Source organism: Buteo buteo, chromosome 5 (genome assembly GCF_964188355.1).
Source record: "Buteo buteo chromosome 5, bButBut1.hap1.1, whole genome shotgun sequence".
Lineage (NCBI taxonomy): Eukaryota > Metazoa > Chordata > Aves > Accipitriformes > Accipitridae > Buteo > Buteo buteo.
This window is the reverse complement of record NC_134175.1, coordinates 30,013,129-30,036,967: the sequence shown is the minus strand read 5'-3', so window position 1 is coordinate 30,036,967 and position 23,839 is coordinate 30,013,129. Positions and strand designations below refer to the sequence as shown.

The window sequence follows — 23,839 nt, the reverse complement described above, 5'->3', positions numbered from 1 at the left end:
TTACATTCAAAATGTTCTCCAGAATGAACTTTAATTTCCTCTAAATACCACATTAAGCACAGTAAATGGTCCACTAAAGATTTTAGGCATAATTATATGCATTAAGAATATAAATATTTTCTCGATTCTCTATGATTTAAGTTACTAATTGTAACAGCCATCGGCAGAAAGTATGTCAACAGTGTACGCGTACGCTGCTCCTTTCCTTCCATCTCCAGTGGAACAAACTGGCCTCTCAAACTCTCCTCACAAAAAGAGACCAAAGAAACTGGGAGGAAAAAAAAAAAAAAAAACCACCAACCAAAACAACCAAAAAACCCCCAAACAATTCACCACTGTATTTATCTTCAACTTGGAACGAAAGAAAGGTGAAAATTCCCAACTGACATCATCAGTTAGAGGAAATAAGAGTTCATCCATCCATGAGAACTCTGGCGAGCAGCTTGCAGCACGAGGTCAGCAAATTCTGCTCGGTGCCATCCCATTCATCAGAATATTGCAGGAAGGAAAGATTGTCACCCTGTTTTTACCTAGTATATATTGGTAATGAGAAGAAACTGGATCTACCAGCTCTTTGTCGTTTGTGAAGTATCTCCCACACCGTATTGGTAATTTGAAATGAATGAAAAAACATCCTTCAAACAGTTACTGTATTATCAGGACAGGACCAAGATGTTAAATGGAAGGGAGGAGGGAGGAAAGGATTAAATCTACTTAAAACATCATTAGGAAGATTTTGCTTTATTCCTCATAGTACATATATGCTGACAGATACACATACTCAATGCCTGTTGTCATTGTATCAATGATTAGTTCATCGCCCAGTGCAGCAACAAAACAAAGCTTGATGCTGTTCCTGGAAGTTAAATACGCACTAGATGGTTCTGGTACCATTACATTAAAAAAGGAGTCTCTAACTGTTCTTTTCATAATTGCAATTACTTTTGCTCTTACAAAATTTGTTTGATTTGAAAAACTAATCTTATTTTTAAATTGACAGACTTGAACAATGGAATTTAGATATCTCACAGGACTTGTAAAAGCACCCCTTTCAACTGAAAACTGGAGGTTCAAATGCAGTGAACATTGATCATGACCTACTGTAAAAGCTGCCTTTCAACTGAAAATTGGAAGCTCAAACACTGCAGACATTAACACTGACCTAAAGATTTTGACTTCATATCACTAATATCAATAATCTGCGTGAACTCAACTATAAATAATATTCTTGTGGTCAGATATATAAATCAGAATACCATTACCACTAAGAATTATTCTGTGCTGGAGTTCAAGATTTGGTGCCCTAACAAAGGGCTGAAGGAATAGCTATCTACTGCAGAAGGTCAATCTCTAAGGACTAGAGGTGAATCTCACCATAAAGTTCACTTAACTATATTATATTCTATCAACTTGAAGACTTCTGTCTCCAGGACTGAAAATCACATAAATTAAAAAATATATATTTTTAAAACAAGTTTTAAAATTTGAACATCCTGATCCATAAATTTGTACATATTTGCATTTTGCTTTGAAATCTCCTACTACCCAAAATGACAGATGAATAAGCTAATAATAAAGGTTAGCGCCAATATCTTTCTCATGTCTCTGCAGACACCAACACCAGACAGATTTAATAGATAAAATCAAAATCACTCTGATTGCTTTCTGAAATGATATTCACACTGTTTTAATACATGCAAATAACAGGGGTATTTTTATTCTATAATATCTCTTTTAAAGGTTATAGCCAAAATAATATTTAAAGGTATACTGAGTTGGAAAGAATAGTAACCTTAGTAAAAGCAGACAGTCATTTCTAAGAAGGCAGTGAGAACTCTTGCAAAACAGACAAAAATATACATGTAAAGGAAGCTATTCCAAGCCTATGTCAACATGATATGTTGGTGATCTTGGACCATATTGTGTGACTGATTTTTAAGTAGAACTTGAAAGTTATTTCATTGATGGCTCCTTAACAGCAGTTGGCTATTTTATTTCTCCTGACAGGGGATTGAGAAATCAATTCTCTGAGAGACGGGATAAACAGTTAACATTGTATTCAACTGCAAAGCCAGTTCACCGCACAAAGGTGAACTTACCAACTGTATGCAGTATGGGCTTATGCGAAGGAAAATTATAATTAACAAGTTACAACAGAGGTGCAAGAAGGCTGACAAATACAAATCTCAGATTTAAAAACTGTTAACTGATACAGACTGACAATTTTCTTTTTTTTCTCCTCCTAAACCTTTTGGAGATTTCAGACTATCAAGTTCAGTTGTGGAAGCTTACTGATAAAGAGAATCCTCTAAAGCAGACAATTCGTATTTATGAAATAAGAATGACTTTTACTTTCAGTTAGGTTCCATGAAACACACAGTGAAATCCCCTTCGATGCCAACTGTAGCTTACACAGGTCACGTGGAGATTGTAGCCTCTCTGAAATGAGTAACTTTTCCTTAGCCTTCATATTAAGGTTATTTGTTATATTCAGCAAACTACCAAAGGAAAAACATACTTGACTAAGATCAATATAATTTCTTTTCTTTCCTCACCTTATTCTTCTTCCCCTAATCTTATATAGTGTTCTTCCTCAATAAATCTCAAAGTGCTCTCAAAAAAAGTGGAAAGAAACAAAAAACAGAATTCAAGTGCTAGATGTTTTTGTTCAGCAGGGGAAAGCAAGCCAGTGAAAGGTCTGAAAGTGATACAGGTAAGAAAGCTTGCAATATCTTTATCTGAATGAACCACAGAACTTTCACAACTCTCAACCAGTTACAACTCTTCAGAAATTCTCAAGTGTTTTTACATTAAATTACTCCCAAAAGGATGGGAAAAGGAAAAAAATGAAAAAGAGAGATATTAAAATTTTAACATTGCACCTTAAAAACAAAACAAAAACCAAACTCAAAACAACCTACAAATACTAAGTCTTTTCCCTTGTAACCTTCTAGTTTTCCTGAAAGGGAAAATGACTGGGAACACTCAGAGCACAGACAACAGCAAGACCCATTTGCTGGGCACCTCTGCTATGGAAAGAACAGAGTATTAGCAATGGCTATGTATTATACCGGGAAATAACATAAAAAGACAAATCCTGCCAAGTTCTCTCCCAGCCCCTCCCTTGCGCCCCCCCCCCCCCCTTTTTTTTTAAAGACAGCCTGTTTGAAAAAAAGTATTATTTCCAGTCCATACTGTCTCTTAATGACTCTTCTGCCCTGGAAAGAGGAAGCCTTAAACAGTAGCTGCAAGTTGCATAGAAAAAACATTACAAATGGTGCTGGACAGGGAACTCTCTCTGTGCCCAACAAGCTAACTGCAAAATGCAAAGGATTCAGAAAGTACAGAATGATCAAACAGCCAAAATACAGTCCTAACATTTGGGTACTGCTTTAGGAAAGCATAATCTTTAACTGTTTGGGTTTTTTTTTCACCAATCCCATCTGGTTTCTCTCCTAGACCCGTTAAGTCATTTACCACACAGTTTATCACACAGTATACTACATAAATGCAACCATAGGTCTTCTCTGCAACACAAAATGTTAAAGGAAAAGAGACAAAGCAAACCGTACAGGAGTGCCTCACAACCCAGTGGCTGAATATCTAAATAAACCCATCTAGTGGCTGGGAAAGCCCAAGAATTGCTATTACAATCTTACAACTACACAAATCTATTTGTAGAAGCTGTGTAACTAGGCCTAAGGAATGATGTACCAGGAAAAGAAAAGTAACCAGGCAGAGCTTTCACAGGCCTTTACCATTAAAAAAGTCCATTTTACTAAGGTCTACTGTCTACTTTACAATTCAAACATACAAGTCAAAGGAAGACAAGCAAGAAGGTCCAAGATCAGCAGGACGCACAGACGTGATGCCCCACAGCACTTCCCTGAAGAGATTCCCTAGAGACTGTAGCTCCTATGTGCAGCCTTTGTCTCAAGGGGAGCGTTAATTTGTGCCTCTCCATTCTGTTCAGTCACCCCTTTCCATGAAACAAAGGAATTTAATACCTTTGAAACCTCTACTGCTGTTGACAAACTCAGCTGAGACTGGTCAAGTGTAACAGCTGTTACTGAGAACAGAACTGGCGGAGCAACTCGACTTCAAGAACCTGGTGTTTTCTGTGCATGTGTTCATAAAGAAAGGATAAAAAAACCCCAAGGAATGACGGGAAGTATAAGCTACAAACACAAGATGACAAGTGATTCTGACGGGTGAACTACAGATGAAGTAATATTTTGGAGACTGAAGGAAGAGGCAGAGAGAAGGATGAGAACTGAAGCTGGGTAAAGACAGATTAATAATGTAGATTTAAAAGTTTTCTTTAATTAATTTAAATTGCATTTCCAGATTTGAGGGGGTTTTATTTACTGTCTCCCTTGATTTGAGAATAATCTGACATTTTCTGTTTTCAAACACATACCAACTTCCTGTAGTTAAAAAAAAGAGTAAGAGCAGCTCTGTCATACAACAGTAACTGTACCTACCACCCATTACAGTCATATGATGACTATTAAGAGTTTTATTCAAAACACACTTCAGACTTCTTCCTTAGCACAGGAAGAACATAGAGGGTGATATGAAACTCTCAAAGCACCCAGAGAGATACACTCAAAAACTGGACAAGAACGTCTCCTTCATGAGGAGCCGAGCAAAGCTGTTTCCAAAGACAGCAACACAAGAAAGCAAGTGAGAAGAGCTAAAGACTGGGGCAGAACAGCATCACAACCAATATAAAATTTAGCCTTAAGCTGAAGTTTGAATTCACCATGGACAGGATTTTTGCTTGCCCCTTCCTTTAAGATGAATTAAAAGGTGAAAGACTATGTGGATGCTATTTGAAACTGTAGGCACAAGCAGCACTGTTTCTCTAAGCAGGTGCAACCTTTTGTAAAAAAGAAAAATCACTGCTCACATGTACCCAAGGCTGGGTTGACGCATGTCAGATAAGACCTTAAATGAAGCATACCTGCTTCTCTCTCTCTGGGCTTATGTGCAAGTCTTCAAATCATCCAACAATAGCTATTTTTTCTGGCTTAGACCAATCAGGGAATAAAATACTTTTCAAGCCAGATGAAGACTAGTTTTTCACCAACAGAAGCTACCAAAGAAGTGCTTTTTAACACTGCATCATGAAGATGAGTATCTTGGAGAAGGATGTTCACTTTCAGTTCCTATTCACTTCCAAACACTAGGTAGGGCCAACAAATTTTCATTGCACTTCAATACTGATAAAATAAAGCACCAGCACTCATATGACATTGTTTTTCTAACTACTTGCTACCTAAAAAGCCATGGGAGAAAACAGTATTTTTTTACTACTTAATTGTTAGGCATAAATAGTCTATTTCCACACTGATACACTGCTGTAATAATTAGAGAATGTGCTTTATATACCACCTGAAATATTTACAGAAGATTAATGAAATAAAGGAAAAATTAATAACTAGACTACTGGCAAAGTGTAGCAGACTCAAAAGTCAAGTGGCAGTAAAATAATCATTTACAAAAATATAGTTTGAAGTTGATAATTACTATACATTTCTAATTTACAAAGAAACACCACTACTACCCTGTGATAATTGAGCTCATTTAAGCAGCTTTCCACAACATTCTAAAATTAACTTCAACTAGCAGTCTTTATTTAACATGCACTGAAAGGCACAAAGCACAACCACACCAAGAAAATATATTCACTCGGTGGCTACAGGAATACTAGTATCAACAGACTAGAACTTAACAGCAAGAATAATTCAGAAGTGAGTCCTGGACTTTGAATTACAACTAAACACTGATGTAAGTTTGATGAAGCATTAGCAATTCTCATATAAAGCTGGGTCAGCAAGAAAATAACAGTTAAATTTTAAAAGTTACAATTAGCTTTATCAGTGAAATCTCACACTGTCAACACAGCAAATAATTCATTCTAATAATTTTTTTACTCATAATAATAATTACTTTAACATACACATAAAAATAGTAGTAGTGTTTCATGTTATACACATGGAAGATCAGTAACAAAGCCCAACAATACAAAAATTTCAATTCAATACAGAGAGTACTTAATGACCTACTTTTATAGGTCATATACTTCTACTTACATATTCAGGTTTTAATTTCTTGTCTCCTCCTCTTACAGCTACTTTTTCAAGCTTGTCTATACTCTGCATGATCAGCTCCTCATCTTTAAGCCTAAGTTCCTCATGTATTATTTCGATGTCACGAACGGGATCTACACTTCCTTCAACATGAGTGATATCATCATCTTCAAATGCTCCTAAAACAAAAGAACACTTAAATTACTTACTAAGATAAAAGACAAGAAATATATATTTACAACACACTATTAAGAGCCACAAGAGTTTGAGATGAAAAAGTCAGTAGGTCTGACATATTGTCCACATGCAAGTGTCACCTGCAATATTTTCTATCATACTGGTTTAGTCTGTTAATTTACATATCAACTCCAGAATCCAAAGCTTTATAAAGATATATACAAAGCATAGCACTTTGCCATTTCACGAGAGCACTTAACACACCTTTAAGAGTTTCTTCTAAATAGGAACAGGCTAGAGCACTTTACTGAAAACAGGTACCACTGTATTTAATAGTATCTAACCTAGTAGTAACAAACATAGTAGCTAAATTGAACGTTGCAGAACATTATAATACATGCAGTAATGACTAAAAGACTCATGGAAAGAAAACCTTACAAATCACCCTGGCAGCCCTCACTGGCTGACCAATTTTATGCATTAAGAAAAAAAGAAGTTCTAGACAAAGAATTCTGAAGTTCTGAACGACTCTTAGTGTTTCCAAGGGAAACAGAGCTTAGAAAAAAAGGCCTGAAATCATCTGGCAGACCTCGTCCCTGTTTCAATCTACTTTATCACTGTGGTTCTGACGGTGATTAGATAATGAACCACTCAGACACACAATTTACACAGCAGCTAATTTCATCGGCCTGATTTGAGGGTATGGTTTTTAGGGGGCCATCAAAGAAGCAGATGAAGGTGCATTTGTCATATATGAGTGACAACCATTCACACTATCTGAACAAAATGGTGCTGGCCCTTATTAGAAACACATGCTATTATCACATATTTAAAGTGCAGTTGAAGCCATAATTTCAAATTGCCAACTGGAAACATAAGGGTAAAACAACCAGATATTACTGAAGCATGTGTGCTGACTTCATGCCCTTCTGAAGACAATCTGGCAACATAATTCAACCAGGATTTAAATTATCAGATAAGCAGCATCACCAACACCCCACCCCCCAAAAATCAATACATATTTAAAAAATAAAAATATTAACAATTAAAAACAGTTTATTACTTATTCCTGGATCAATTTTTCAGACCGTTTGCATGCCTATCTTGTAACATTAAAGATAGGCCTGAGAAATCAACCACGAAAATAATTTTAATATTACCAAAATGAAAATAATTTTTTTTTAACACAGCAGAAAACCCCCAAGGCACTTCTTGTACTAAATATAAGATAGCAAACAGGGTAAACTACAAACAATTCCTTAACTGATATACAGAAAGTTGGGGTTCTTTGTTGTCATGCACATCTTAAACTTCATCTTTTCTTTTAACTTTCTGAAATCAGTGGTTTCAGCAATAAAGATTTTACATCAAAACACATGGTACACAGGTTTAAAATGTTGTTGACAGTCAAATGTCAGAATAATTTTCACACAAACTTATGAAAAGTCTTTAAAACAGTGGTTATCAGAATTTCCCTCCTTTCCCATCAGCTGTCTCTCTCCAAAGATGATCAGTGAGCTTGCTTGGTACAAGGAGAATCACCTCAGCAATAGATCCAACTCTGATGGTGGCCGTGATGGGAGAACAGGCTGCTCTGTCAAATGCAAACTCACTACACTAACCCATACTAATGCCAGGCAATTAAAGTCAGCACCTGACTCAATGAGTCATGGGCTGTTCGGCTGAACAAATAGTAGAAAACAATTTAAACAGCTCTGTTGTGATTTAACAAGGAAAATACTGAATAAAAAGTGGGAAAAAAAGTAGGAAGACGTCAAAGTCTACCTGCCCCGCCTTCTCAACAGGTGAGTAGTAGTTATGCAGCTAAAAAAGTAAGAAGTTTACCTTTGTATCAAGAAAAAAGTCTCCATTACCATCTAAATAATAAACTCTCAAGTTATTTACATCTTCCTTCTGCATTTGGTGACCATGGGTTTAAAAAACAACAACAAACCCCCACACTGTTAAAGCCAAGAGAAAAGCTCCACGACTGTAAAGATCTTGCATTTAGAACATAAAAATAAAAAGTAAAGTAAACAGCTTGTTTTGGTCTTAAGGAAGAATGAAGTTTTTCTGAAAAAGCCAGTGTAAGGTGAATTAGCCAGTAATAACAAAACACAACTTATACATTAGTTATATTTTTCCATTTTCTTCAACAACAGTAAAATACTTCTCCAGCAATTATCTTCATTTCTTCATATTTTCCCATTCCTTTTCACAAAAAAAAAAATCCAGTTCTTTATTCATCCAAAACCAATTAATTCAGTGTAATTCCACCCCTATAAAACTGAATATATACATTTCACCATTGCTCTCTTCTCAGTCCACTAAACGCTTTAACCCACAGACACTTCCAACGTTCTGCCAGAGTTTTCTTCCCATCTCCTCCTCCCGTCAGCCGTCCTCATGCCCATGTCAGCTGCTGTCCTGCAGCTCATTTAGGCAACATCGATGACAAGAGACCCATCTGGCAATAGGCGGTTGCATGGTCAAGTAGGGAGCCCCTCTACTGAGCTGATGATTTCCCGTTCAAGGCAACGATTTAGCTTTCTCTCCTCCTCACTGGGTTGCTTGACTCATCTCATAGAAGAAATGAACACTAGTCACATATTCCATTAAAACACTGGATTTTGAGCTTAAATTTTCAATTCTATATTTAGAGGAAAAGTGCATTTTCCTAACTTGGAGAGAAGAAAACCTGTTAACAGGTGTGCTGGCAAAGGTCATACAGTTCCCTTTTAAATAGACAGGTGATCCATTAAATTAATCATGGCAGTTTTTTGGTTTTTTTCTTAAGTTATCAGGAACACTTAGAGGAGAGAAATTTAAATATCTTCCCATTGAGACAGTCAGAGTCCGTAAGGAAGTGGTAGGTATAAGATTTTGTACACACAAAAGGCCAAACTGGCATTGATGTCCAGATTTGGGCATAAACTGAGACTCTTCTTAACAACCAACAGGCATTGAGCTTTATTTGTGAATCTCTTATTCAGGGTTTGTCAATACCGCCTTCAGTCATCAACCTACAACAGATCAGCCTCTGACTGACAGCCTAGCCAGAAGTGAGATGATGGGATACTCAAGGAAGAAGGAAACGAAAAGGGAGAGACACTGCTATGACGAAAAAGCCTTAGTTATAACTTTGTCTCAAGATCCATGTGGGATGTATCTTGGGCGATCTGTTACGCCAGCCTCAAGCCTGCATTGTAATGATGGTCTAACACAAATCATATTGACCATTGCAGGGAACTCAATCCTGTCTGCAGAGCTGAATGAAGACTTGGCAGGCAAGAACTGGTGGAAACCTTAGGAATTAGGCTCTGTGCAAGAGATGACATCTCTTGGAAAAAGTACAGCAGCCTATACAGAAATGTAAAGTAGTAGGAAAAAATGGAGTTGTAAAACTGATTCAAGAAATAGGACGTATCAGAAAATGTGTATATTATTTGCAACTCACAAAGATGAAAATAAGGAGTATAATATTAATATCCAAATATTACCTGATATAGATCGTTAATGTCTCTCTGCCTTTGCTTTATTAGTGAGTGAAATTCCTCTGTCAAGCAAGGCCTTTTGTTAGGGAAGATGATACAATAACCCCTCCTTCCCTCCAGCATACACAGCAGCAAAACAGAAAGCTCAAAAACTCTATTTTAAAATACAACAAATAGGAAACTGAGAAGGACATCACTGTCCAATTAAAGATAGTGCAACACCTGTACGATGATCAAAATGCACAAGGTGGACACAGGCCATGAACCTTGAGTAAGCAGTAGTATCAGTAGTTGATATTGAGCACTATGTAGCAAAGCAGCCTGTTGAAAATAAAAAGGACCCACTAAAATATGCTGAATTGGAAGAAGCAGGGAGGATGAGAGGTAGGTCTTCAGATGCAAGATGACAGCAGACAGATGAGAATTCCAGTTTTCTGAATGAACAGGTAAGATTATCTCGGGTATCACACAGAAAAAGAACACCAGTTAGTTTATGGACATGTAGCTCTCTGAAGAAGGCAAATGAAAAATAAACATTGACAAAGAAATGCTGATATTCACTTGGCTCATACTGATCACCGGCTACAACAGAATCAGTGAGTAAAAATAATGGGGAGAGAGAGAAAAGGAGATCCAGTAGTCTTATTTTGATCTCAAGCTAATTACTAGCTTGAGAGAGCTTGGTAGAAAAGTGGGGGAAGAAAGGTTCCCTAAACTCATACTAACAGGGCATCCAGGTGAGGAAGAAAAGGACCAGAATGGGATAGTTGCAGAAGAACAGAGAGAATAAACAGAGTCACCTGTCAGAGGTAAAACCCATCCTGATTATGAACTGTGTTTAAATGTGGTGAACCTCAAACACAATGTGTCTGTCTTCTTAGTGACATAATGAGGGTTCAACTTCTGTAACTATGAGGGACCTTTCCAAGATCAGAAACTTGTCTCTACACTATGCTCTGCAGCATACTCACACCTGCCAGGCTACTGGCTGCTGGCCTCTGTGGTCTAGCTTCTGAAGTTTTCATTTCCAGAAAAAAAAAATTTAATATGAACTTCTCCAAAACTAGCCACACCACTGCATTCTCAAGACAGTATGAGCTATGGACAAGGACCTTCTCCAATGAATATAATGAAAATCTATTGTTCTTCCCATGTCATAGTAGTAATGCATAACACAGCAGCAGAATTCATTTGCCATCTAACAGCACCAAAAGTAATGACTTAACCTGAAGTTACTAGAAATGAGGAGCTTGGAAATGATCATTGCCACATCCAGCTCCCTCTTCTGTTGCCAGTAGACCCAAACCTAAAGGATTCTTCAGTTTCAGGGAAGGATTTATCTTCGGCTGAGCACTTTATCTGGGCTGTTTGGATCCAAGTGTGGTGGGCCCAAAAATATTTGAAAAGAGGCATTAAAGAAGTAACGCAGCGATAGCTGGTTCTGCACTTTGCTTTCAAGTGATACTAGATAAAAAAGATCAAGAAAGCGGAATAACTGGCTGGAGAAGATGTGAAACCTGACTCTAGCTCTTCCCTGAGGAAGAACAGGAACTGTCTATTTGTCAGGTCTTGCTGGCAGCCAGGACACACAGACCACATCTTTTCTTCACATGCAAAAGTAATAGTAGATAAATATGTATACAGCACAGCGGTAACAAATGCCACATTTTAAACAGTATCATCTAATGGCATGCACATTTCTTTCCATTTCTTTCAAGAATCAGCTTCAAAATTCTTTGACAAAATTTACCTCTCAGCCTCCAGAGATTTTTGCATTGCTTATGTTATACCTGTCAAGGTCTGATGACTGTATGTTATGTATTCATCTGAACAGAACCACTACACTTAGTTACAGGCTATCATCAACCAATTCATTCTCTTGCTAAAATCAAGTCATCCAATTACTCCTTGACTAATCAAGGCTGTTTTGGCTTTTTCTTTTTTCAAAAGGTACTCAACAGCATAAACAGTTCACTTACAAGAAATGGAAAGGGGCTAATCAGCAGAATTATTGTTTTGCTGCCACAATTTGCAGTATTTAAATGTAGTTGCTGATTGGACTGAAAGTTTTATGATATAGCATATAAAACTAGTTCGACACAAAAACGAAGCTGCCTATAACCTAAACTTTATTGTTTCTAGCTACTCCAAGCTGCCACTGAGACACTAAAAACCAAATCAAAATAATACTACTAGACTTATCTTATTCTGCTCCTAATTGCAATTATGGAAATTAAGGAATATCTTCAAGATTAATTTATATTTGATATATCAGTTGCCTCATTTCTTTAATTATCCTTACCCTTACAGTAAAATGGAACAAAATATTTGGCTAATATTAAGCTCCACATAAGAGCATTTTGGCATCTTGTATTCATTTACAAAAGGTAAGCAACTGTGTTGGTATATGTTATGCTGTAATTAAGAGGGATATTTACAATTTGATCAGAATCCGAACTGCATCACAAGTTGAAACTCCCATTGGTATTTAGGGTAACAACCAGGCTTTTTTGTCAATAAGCTATAAGAGAATGTTTATTAACACCACCAAAAACCAGACATACAGAATAATTGATACTTGCACTTCCTCTCCAGCACACATTCAACAACTGTTATCAAAAAGAGCTGCTCATCACAGACTGATATGGCACATCACAATACACATACATACCCTGTTATAAGCCCTGAAATAAATGAGCAATAATATCTATCTGGATGGGGGAGAGAACAAAAAGAAATAAAATAGGGTAACTTGGAGGTGGGGTGGGGTGGGGTGAGAGCTGGAAGCAGGGTATTTCTTTAAGCTATCAAAAGAAACAAGACTACAAGTGTCAAAAAACATTAAATTATAAATGATATCTGTACTTAGACTGGCTTGACATGCTATCATCAGTATTATAAAGATTTAAACGGTAAAAGATACCGCTATTTCTGACTGAGGTACAAGTACATTTAACATTATAGAACATATTAAACTTTGACGGTGGTACGTTTTACTATGCATACTCATATGTTTAGAAGGGCAAAAGAATACTGTCAGAGTCAACATTTTACAGCTTCTTAAACGTAGCACGCGTTAACAAAGAACCAACAAATAAAGTAGGTTTAGCATGTTTTCCCTTGCAAGCTAATTTCAAGTGAAATTAATCACCTGTAACACAAACCTAATATTCTTTAAGCAGAGTAATTTTCAGTTGAAGAAGGTGCACCTGCCTACATCTTCAACATAAGCAAAATCAAGTACAAAAAACATTAAATAAAATGCTGTAGTAAACCTTGACTTCTGAAGAAAGAATTTTTTCAGACATCTTTTGTGGCTTTGTTTTGTGCTACAGCCCTTTAAGTTTTGTCTTCATAAAGCCCTAACTAGTTGTAATCACTCACAGTCTAATTGTGGACATTTATCTGCTTTTCTTATGCATAGAACATAGCTATTAAAGCTGAATGGTGATGGTGTGAAGTATAGGTTAAATTGGGTGAAATTAAAGCAAATTACTCTGGGATGTGGAACTCTGAAAATAGAAACCGCCAATGATTTGCAACCCTCTTGATGATCAGCTTCACAGAACCCTAAATGACAAGAAAACTTACATATTTTAAAGTTAACTAGATTTTTTTTTAAATAATATGTATAAGTTTATTTAAAATGCAAGCAGTCACTGTGGCAATAATTATTTTGTTTTACCTGCATCGTAGAAATACAAGAAAAGGTTTTAATTCCCATTAAAACCACTTGTTTTTATTCTCAAGTTTAGCTGATCTTAGCAACAGAAAAACAGTTCAGAATATTAGTTGCAGCATTAATTACTTCAAACACAATGTTACAGTTTATGTGTACCATATGGCTATACAGAGACAGGATGGTAAAAGCAGCTGCTTTGGGCTCTCTTGACTGGTGCGGTATTAGGACTCAAATTCATTACTTACCTATATAAAAGATAAGCAGCTACATTTACCCTGCTGAGCCCTAATATCACACCAGTCAAGAGAGTGCAAATCAAGCACCCCTCCCCAAAAGTCTGAAACAGCAGCTGAATGGCAGTCCTTTCAATATCAAATCTATTGGGAGTATTTGACAAAAAAGGGCAAGTCTATTTCTGCACCGGCAGACACACAATGAGAGCATGTAGCAGCAATACAGGATTTTAAATGACTGTAGTATCAACTTCTTGAGCATACAAAGAATTTACATTTGCATAAAAGTACTCATCAAGTGAGTACTGCACAAGGTCAGAGATGAGAATTATAACCTCCTCAGGAAACACTGAGGCAAAGCAATTCACTTCAGGACACGTAAATTGGCAGAAGAAACCACAATTCTGTTCCTGGTGGAAGCAGTTTTAACAGAGGAAAGTTGTTACCAAGACAGTCGCTCCAGTGAGCTTATCTGTAAAATCCTGTTCCAGAGCCCTTACCCTTGAGTCTGTGTGACAAATATTAGTGATTTATTTCAGATGTAAAATGTGTTTACTTGCCATTGCTCTTTCATCCTAGCACCACTGGGATGTAGTCAACACTCTGCAGGCAAAACCTTCTACCTGCTGAGATTTGCTATCAAGTTGGTCACACTGGGTAAAGGACATTATTTGACAGCTGAAGGAATAAATCTTTGAGCCCTTCATGCCTGTGTTTGCAGAGGGCTCACTCTGACTGCCCTTGATCATATATCTGAAATACTATCACTGCACGGCCCACCAAACAGTGCTTGGGACAAACTCCTTGGTTACTCTTCTTGCAGCACACTTTACCCAGGATCACAGCACATGGTAATTTGCAGGGACTCACTATCAGAAGACACTAGGAAGGGCAGCACTCGATGCAAAACTTTGAGATGGCTGACATACCACATAAATTGTTTAAAATAAGAATTCCCTGGGAAAAACAAGCCTCTGTGTTCAGATTTTTCCGAAGTACAACTGTGTTAACTGGAAGAAGGAGGGGCATTTGGAACCCAGCCTGGACCACTGCAAAATGTCCAAAAGCCAAAAAGGCTGAAGAATGCAAACATTTGCTTCAGAGACAAGTGCTCTTGTCAACCTGAGCTCAGCCAGGCTCTGCGTTATGTTACTTTCTGTTCTAATGACTGAAACCCTTCCTTTGTGAGTTCAAGGTGGGAACAGAGAAGCGAACGGGAACAAGGGAGAGTCTCCACAGTATCACCCTCCCCGGTGAGCGCTCCCACGGCAGCGCCGCCTGCATAAAGGTTAGTACACGCAGGAAGGTCTGGCCACAAACATCGGTGGATAAATTTTAACATGCCTCTGTGTACCACATATCCAGACTGTCCACAGAAGACACTTGCCACAGAAGACAATGTTTCTACTCAAAAGTAGACTGGAACTCATGTATTTGCAATCTGATGGCATCTACGCTGTACAAAAACATGGTTCCTAAACAGAAACCGTTCGGAAAGTAGGAATATGCCTATACGTTTAACTATGTATTTAGATGACTTCCACCACCACCATCTCCATGGTGCATTTTACCCCTTCTTTCTGACGGTCAGCCATCAAGGTCTTCTCTTTAGTAATACTCAGTGCCAACCTCTACGGTGTCAGTCTTAACTACAATCTCTGACAGTCACCATGACAAAATATAATGGCTAACACTAACTGTGTTTTTTTAAGACAATATATTTACACAGATCACGAATAGCAAATAGCAGCCATCAGCAGAAACCCACAGGGCAGCTCTATCTGGCCTTGAATGACCAGATATACAGGAAACATTTTAATTATTCACAGACCATTTATCTGGGTCACAGATTGACTATGCCAAAGCTGCAGAAATATTAAAAAAAAAATAGACTTGAGCCCTGAAGTTTTTATTGGGCCTGGCATAGCAGTTACCATGACTGTAGTCCTACCGAACCACTTTGGATATCTAATGCTGCAACAAAGTCCAAGCCATTAGACTCTGCTGAGCCCACCTTGGCTCCTGTGCAGAGCTAGCTCAACTCTCTGTTCTGCATTCTTCAACACCCTGGAGGGTTATTAGTCTTTGTAAAATAATGAATAGACAGTTCCATTCAGCACAGAATGCAAAACCACAACTCTCCTGGAACCCACCAAGAAGGGTGTAAAGCTGTTTCAGTAAGGCAACTTCTCTTCAAAAATATTTAAAGCACTGTCTTAAGCTATATAAATACCTAGACAAAACTCAGTAATGACAAGTTTTCAGCTACAAGGAGTCAGTTATCTAAGCAGTTCCCAAATATTCTGAAACTTAAAATTACATTGTTGTTATGATAAAACAAGAGCACTACAAAACTGTCAAACTTCTCGCAGTGCCTCACAAAAATGCTATAAAAACAGATTATGGAATTTGGCAGAGTGGAAAAAAAATAAGTTATGTTTACAGATCAGTCACTGTTTACAAAAAGAGTAACTGAGTTTTTAGAAGAAGGGTATTTATAAGGAGTTGTAAACTCAGATCACCACTGTTAACAAAGAACCTTATTCTCCGTATCTGAGTGTTTCTCCTTTGAGGATCTATTCCATTGCACAATGGAGGAGGTGAGGAGGAGTAAACATGCTTGAGGAAAGGCCAGCCAATGTATAACAAAAATGAGAGTTGATAAAGACTTAAATAAGCAAAAATTGTCTGATCAGTGCCATTATGTATGCATATGCCCTACATAAGTTTGTAATGAAGTGCTGTGTTGCTAAATGAATAAAATATCTTTAAAAACAAAAGCAAAGAGCCTCTCAGTAAATTTACCTTATAAAAATGTGCCTCATCATACAACCTTCCCTCTGGACATTCTGGCCCACATTCATACTGTAATATATAAACTTAATGCAAAGTAGCAATACAGTTCATCCAGATTTATCCTTTGCAAATAAATTAAAACTTTATAAGAGTGCTGCCTGCTAACAATAATTTGAAAAAAATTTATTCATTAGCTGGTTAAGAGACAGTTTGTTCTTCATACATGATTTTTCACATGCAGTGATTACTTTTCAACAAATTAAAGGCAATGCCACAGTTCTTAGGACCTCACATAATGGTACAGGCTTGGAATCACAAGATATATCAAATGATCTTTTCAGAACAGCTCCTGAAAGACTGAAAACAAAAGGTAATATATAATTTGCATCTTATTTGAGATGCTAGACCTGATAAAGCGGGTTTGCAATATTTCCTGTTCAATGTTCAAATCTTAATGTAACAGTTAACCAGATAAAACTCGACATTATTTTACTTTGGATGTCAGTCCCTTCCTCTTCCTTATAAAACTCAAAACAGCATCCCAACAGAAAACTAAACATATTACTTGCTATAGATTGGCTGACCAGTTACATGGGAAGTAAAGAACTCATTATTGTGTACATTATTTTAGTGAAGTAATCCGTAACACTCAGGGATTTGCTTTTTTTTCCAGTAACATTTTACTTCAATGGCAACTACATCAGGCAACATGTCAGTTGTGTTCTGTAACTATCTGGCACCATCTAGTAGCCATTGGCATCTTCTTTACTAAATCCCATTAACAGATTGTGTTAAGGGATTGCGACAAGGGTGATACTGAGCAGATATGCAAGAAATAATAACACAAACTTCTTTATCTGAATCTCATATGGTCAAGAAAATGTTTTATGTTGAATTAGGTACAGACGGCTATAGTCATTAGCTACTTGTACACTGAGCAAATGCCTTCTGCCTTCCTTGAAAAAGGATATTAAATACTTGCGTGTATGTTGAAGTTTCCAAGTAATTTAAGAATCTGCTGGCAAATTTTAGCACCAGTTGACAACATTGCTTTAAGCATGTATGCAAACATTTTCTATTTATTCCCTTTCCCTATCCTGAAAACATGCAAGTAAGTTAGAAATGAAGAAAGAAAACACATGCTTTGATTAACTTGAATCCTGGATATCCAGGGTGGGTTTTTTTCCATTATTGTCAAAGCAGAGTGTCCGGTACACCCTAAAACTGAGGGGGGCAGGGGGAGGGGGACAGCAATATGAACATATCAAGTCTACTTCATTATGTTCCCGAGGTGTGACTGGGTAGAAATCTTCATTTCCAACAGTACTACTCCTTTAGCCCGCAAGCAAATACAAATACACAGCCCTGCCATTCTGCCCCTTGCAAAATAAATATATAAATGGGACACTTCTGCAACATCTAACCACAGCTTTTTAAGCTGAAACAGTTCTTCTCCTTTTACTTTAGATGTCAAATCCATCACAGAAAAGAATTTTGTTTTTAAAAGACTTCCTCAATGAAGCAGTTCATTTCTCTGCCATTTAGCTCACTGTATTTTTACAAGCACCAGGCTGAGCAAACTATGATTGAGAGAAGCCATCTTATGCACATTGCTGTTGTCCCACATCATTCAGAACAAACCTTTTTAGATCGTTAACTACCACAGGAGTGCTGATTACACAGGCACCAGCAATTTCCTAACCAATGACCACCTGAACAATGATGTGTTCAGCTTCTCAGACCCTGAAGCCTTTCAGAGGTGAATCATTTCACAGTTTGGAACTAGATCTCCATAGCAACTTCCCTTTGAGGGTTTTAGAATCACCATCCCGTAATTCTATGATCATCAAGCTCAACCATTCCCAATGGTTCTTTTCACAGCAGATGGAAAAGGAAGCCTTGAAATTTTACAGTCTATTTCAAGCAATTCATCTGGCAGCCTATTAGAATTCAAAATATTTCGACCTTCAATCACAAAGCATGTTATCTGAAGCTGTGGTGATCTCAAGTCAAGACAAGCAGACGTTTTAGTCTAATCATCCATGATGAGAAGAGACTGACAAAAACTCTTAATTCAACCACCATCAAAATGCTTATTTTAACTGCATGAAAGTCTTTCAACAGGCAATGAAAACACACCATGTACCATTTTATCACAACCTTCCATTCAAGGGAAATATGAATTCTGAATATTGGCATGGATCTTTGCACTCCCTGACTGCTTTAGAACAAATATCTGCTTCCTAAAAGTCAGTATAAATCCAATTCTGCCACATTATTTTCAACAGCTGTCAAGAAAAATGATGGAAGCAAACTGCAATTAAACTTTTCACGACTGAGTACAATAATGCCGTAAATGAGTTACTTATTGATGGATCCAGTTTGTTACAGACATCTTCTAAGAAATCCAAATCAGTTACATCTGAGAAAATAAATACCAATTAAATTATGAAAACATAGCATTGGTTAAAATCTTGAAGCAAAGCTCAGTTTCAAGATAATCATAATCAAAGGGGGGTTTAAAGTTTTTTTTCTTCCCTCTGTTCCCAATTCCCAACTCAATTCCGCCTGTTTAGAGTTAAAGAAACATTTTTCTTCTCTTAAATGTTTCAGTAAACCACTCAAACAACCCCATCAGAGGCACAAAATCTTTAAATTTGAAAATCTTTTCACCTAAAGCCCAGGTTGATTCACTCGTATTTTTTATCAACCTTAAATACAAGTTAAATTCAAACATTTTAAAATCTCGGTTATACACTGCCTACTATATTAATAACAGCAGTTCATCAAATTCCCATTCCCCCAGCCCCCAAAGATACTCTTCCCCACCCCAAACAACTCTGTAAGGTTCACTGTAGAAGTACTTTATATTCTTGTTACAACATTTTCATCAAAGTGCCAAGCATCAAAATGCAGTAGTGAATAATCACTAACTACAAAAACACAAGTTATCTGGCGACTAAAGAATCCAGAAGACTTGGAACTGTCCATAAAAAAATGCCACCAACAGCATTTAACAGGATCAGCAGTAAGTTTAGTAAAAAAAAAAAAAAAAAAAAGAAAAAAATACTGCCATTTAGTGACTTGACAGTGAGACTTTGATACTTAAAACAACTGCTGTGTACCAAAGCCCCACTACAAATAGTAAAATAAGGGAAATTAACAGGTATGTTACATTTTATAACATTTGTAGAGGCAGGAACACTTACTGGTTTTATTCTCTTTAAATGAAAAAATGCATCTTCAGTGTCCCTAAGCAGTTACTTAACTGCCAGAGCAGCCACAATTGAGACCCTCTCTACAGCACTTAAAATGCCACATTTTATTAGGCTACGAGAAAAAACAACCAACCACCCCCCCCAGCTGACCTTATCCTCCTAGGTATTGACATTGTTGAGCCATAATCTTACTCTACTTCAAAGAAAAACTCTTTAAAAAGAGAAACTTATTTAAAAACCCATAAAACTAAAAGATCCTGAATATAATGATTTATTGACTGGTGGTTTATTGAGAGTTAATATTTTTGGCAAAGTCATTTTGAAAACATTTCTGTAAAAGAAATGATGACAAAAATCTTTGGGGGAATAAACTGGCACAATACAGGATTTATCTTCACATATTTTGCACCATTTGCAAGGTTAGCTCATGATCAGAGCTATACAGCTGCTTACACTGAACTTCTGGAAGATCTGAGAGGAAATATGTGAACATAACCCCCAAAATTTAACTAGGGATGAAGCTAGAATTTAAGATATATAGTAAAGCAAATGAAAAAGTTATGCATCAACTGAAAATTTAAACTGTTTATTTCTATGTACAATTGACTGAAACAAATACCGATTTTCTTCTAGCAATCTGAGAAAGAAACATCATGGAAAAAACCTCTTGAGTATTTAAAGCACCATCTCCCGCAAAGACCAGAGATTAAGGCAATTATACATGAACAATATTAAAGTTCTTAGTGGTTTCCAGTGTTAGATCAGTTACATCAATAGCCGATATAAAAACTGCTGCAAATATCTTCCTAAAGGAGACAAAAAAGTTACAGGATACAATACTCAATTTTGCTCAAAATTTTTTTCAACTTTTTTATTTTAATAGGGAAGGTAATCAAATGTATTTGTTATCATAAGTTTGAACTCATCTATAAAGCTTAGCTTACTTTTTTTGGTCTGTTGACCAAACATAACATAACCATTAAGTACAACCTTTTATTTAGCATTGTTCTATCTGGAGTCGAATATAAAACTGCCCATGAGCACCAAGTTATTTAAACATCTTGCTATTTAAAAAGTACAACTGTCACTGCAGCAATACTTACTTACATGCACAGTCAGAACTACATACATGTAATTTATCTACTAATAATGTAACTTTTGCTAAATGTAATTTGAACAGGAGCATTTTTTTTTGAATTCTTAAGTGATAGGAAATGATAAGTCTCTTGCATTGTACAATTAGACTTGTCAGCAAAGGATGCCTATTAGTAACACATATGCAAATCACCCAAGAGTTACATCTTTACAATCTATTCTATGATTATGCACAGTTATGATTCAAAGTATTTTCATGGTATTTTACCAGATATTTCTCATAAATAGTAATTTTAAAATCTAGGAGGCAATTCTTAAAACTGTCTTCATATACTAAGAATGAGACAGCGTTTTTAGCTTTTCCTCCTCCCCAAATCCCCACCACTGTATCTGAAAAAAAACTCATCTTAAGCACAGTAGTTATATATTAGCTCACCATTTAACAATCTAGAATAACCTTAAGTTTATTTCATAACATATAATCAAGCAACATACGGTAATTAAAGCACACTGAAAACAGCAGTTACTAGCTAATTAACATTACAGAAACACTTTTCTTAATGATAGAAAAAGACAAAGATGTTATAAAATACCGTAGCATGAGGAACAGTTTGCTATAAACCTTTTTGTTTAAAACATTAAAAACTTCAACTTAGGAATTTGACATTACAGTACTTTATGAATTAAAAAGTCAATGCAAGTTACGCACGGTTAGGTAAGCGGTTTACCCTTTCACCACGTGGCTCGTGGAGGACAAGCACCGTTAATACAAATTGTTGCACCCCTCAGGACGGATCAGCATTTGCAAACACACCCAACCTCTGTATTTTCCTTATTCGTGCAGTGATACAGTTTCCCTGTTTTCATGGCAGTAAGGTGTATTTTGCCATCACCACAGCACCTGAACTGCAGCTAGGGACAAGCAGCAAAGAACAACTCGAGCTGCGACGATGGCACCCTGGGCTGGAGTTAGGGGAGAGCTGCCAAGACAGCCGCTCTGTTCTTTTAAATGCCCTGGTTTGCAACGTCAGTTCAGCAGCGCACCTTGTTAGGTAATTGTTTTATGTTTTGCAATTAAATTACCACTTTAAAACACTGGCAATATTTTACTTTACATGCTATTTTTAAACCCGCCTTATATATATATATTACATCACATTTTACAATTCATATTTGTCTGTATTAACAGTAACACCTAAAAATGCTTGCTAGGTAAAACTGTGTGCACACATACAGCCTTAGCAAGTAGGCTCTTTGGAGACCAGCACTTTCATATGAAAGTATCTTCGGATATTTTTTCCCCCACTATTTGTATCCCACCATTATTCACCAGCTTCTATATATGCTAATCTCTTATTACATTTTTTTATTATTTAACATAATTTTTCAACATCAGGAATTATTTTGTGTCACTCACATTCTTTGCTAAGCTTTCCAAACGCAGGGCATATGAAGGTATATTAGCTTTCTCCACAGTTTCAAGATTACTGAATGGGCAAACACAAGGATTACAGCTGCAAATTAGTTGTTGGTTAGTAATAAACAAGATCGGGCCTTCCATAAAGTTTGGCACACAACCACAGTTAATTTTGTGCTCACATACAGGCACAGGACAGTGCACAAGCAAAAACATGTGGTCAACACTGAATGGATGGCAGACTGTCTGTCTCAGCAGTATTGCCTTAGTTTCTTAGTCACTATAAGCTGGCAATAGTATGTGCACCTTTGCAGGGTTTTTTAAATTTTGAAATCCAAAAGAATTGCTTATATAAAGGTACGCTCAAATTCTCAAAGTAAACATCCCCAGTTCTCTACATATGAATGTTGGTATGAACATTTGTATAATGCACCAAAAAGTAAAGCAGGCCACCAGAAATTGCCTCTTTGCATGAGGAAACACGCGTCTTAAAACATTCCGTCTCTGATTTAAAAAAAAAAAAAAATTGAAATCCAAACATTTCAGAATGGAAAATAATCAAAAAATAATCAATACTAATGTTATCATCCTTCACTTGACCACTGCTTTTTTAAACATCACTGCTACCACAACTTTTTTAATAGGTTGTGATATAAACTGTCAAACTCATGGGCAGTCAGAAAGGACTCCAAAAAAGATGATGTCAGTTGCTAATTCCAGCATGCAACATCTTTTGTTCAAGGTCTGGTTTGACGTTGGTCTTATTTTCCTGATAAAATAAGCCTAAAAATCATTCTTAGACAGAATGAAGATCTTCTCCAGCCCAAAACACTCTGGCTTTCAAAGAAACTCTCCAGAAGAAAAGGACCATACTGGCCATCATCCTTCCGGCAATTTTTGAAGTCCCTGAAGAAATTCCTTGTTCGTTAGCACTTAAATCTATTTAAAAAAAAAAATCATCTTCATCCAATCACTGTATCCTTGCAATTTTTTCCCCAAAAGCCATCATGTAGCATTTGTCATGGACCTTGTCTATCCTGAAGAGGCTATCATTTTTATAAAAATATATGGAATTATTTTAGGGTCTCTAAAACTGGTAGACTCTCATCTGGTAGATGTTGAACCACAATACTTACACTTTTTCACATTAGATGAAAGATAGATGACAAAAAGCCCCCCAAATTTCAAAGGACATGAAAAAGGCACATACAATATTTAAGTATTTACACAGACGCCTCTAACGCTGCTGCTATCGATGGCTCCCCAGAACAGCAAGTCAAGCACCATCATCACTTCATGAAATTTCACTCAACTTGCAGCCTGCTCGTCATTTGCCTGCAGGAAAGAGGGCTGACAGGAGCAAGCCAGAGGCCAGAACTGTCCTGGCAGACTTCACATCACCTGCTAGTTGCAAGAGGAGAATGTGACAGAAAAGAAGATCTCTTAAGAGGAGTTATATCCTATTTTTCAGTAACCTTACAATTTCAAACCGGTTTAACTTTGTTATGAAGACACAGTTCACTGTTCAATTTTTCCCTTTTTTGTAACCACCCTGACAAATACTATACATACCTTTTTACATAATGAAATGTTCTAACCTAAATTGGACCAGGGATAAAAAAATTCCATATC

At 36.8% G+C, this 23,839-nt stretch overlaps 1 protein-coding gene across 3 annotated transcripts in view; it reads right to left on the bottom strand.

Annotated features, from left to right (window-relative positions):
- Positions 1-23,839, bottom strand: part of OLA1 (Obg like ATPase 1) — a 103,631-nt gene that overhangs the window by 47,583 nt on the left and 32,209 nt on the right. For all 3 annotated transcript variants that reach the window (XM_075028424.1, XM_075028425.1, XM_075028426.1), the window contains exon 5: positions 6,099-6,274. In XM_075028424.1, the coding sequence (XP_074884525.1) occupies positions 6,099-6,274 (176 nt within the window). The remainder of the gene's footprint in view (positions 1-6,098; positions 6,275-23,839) is intronic.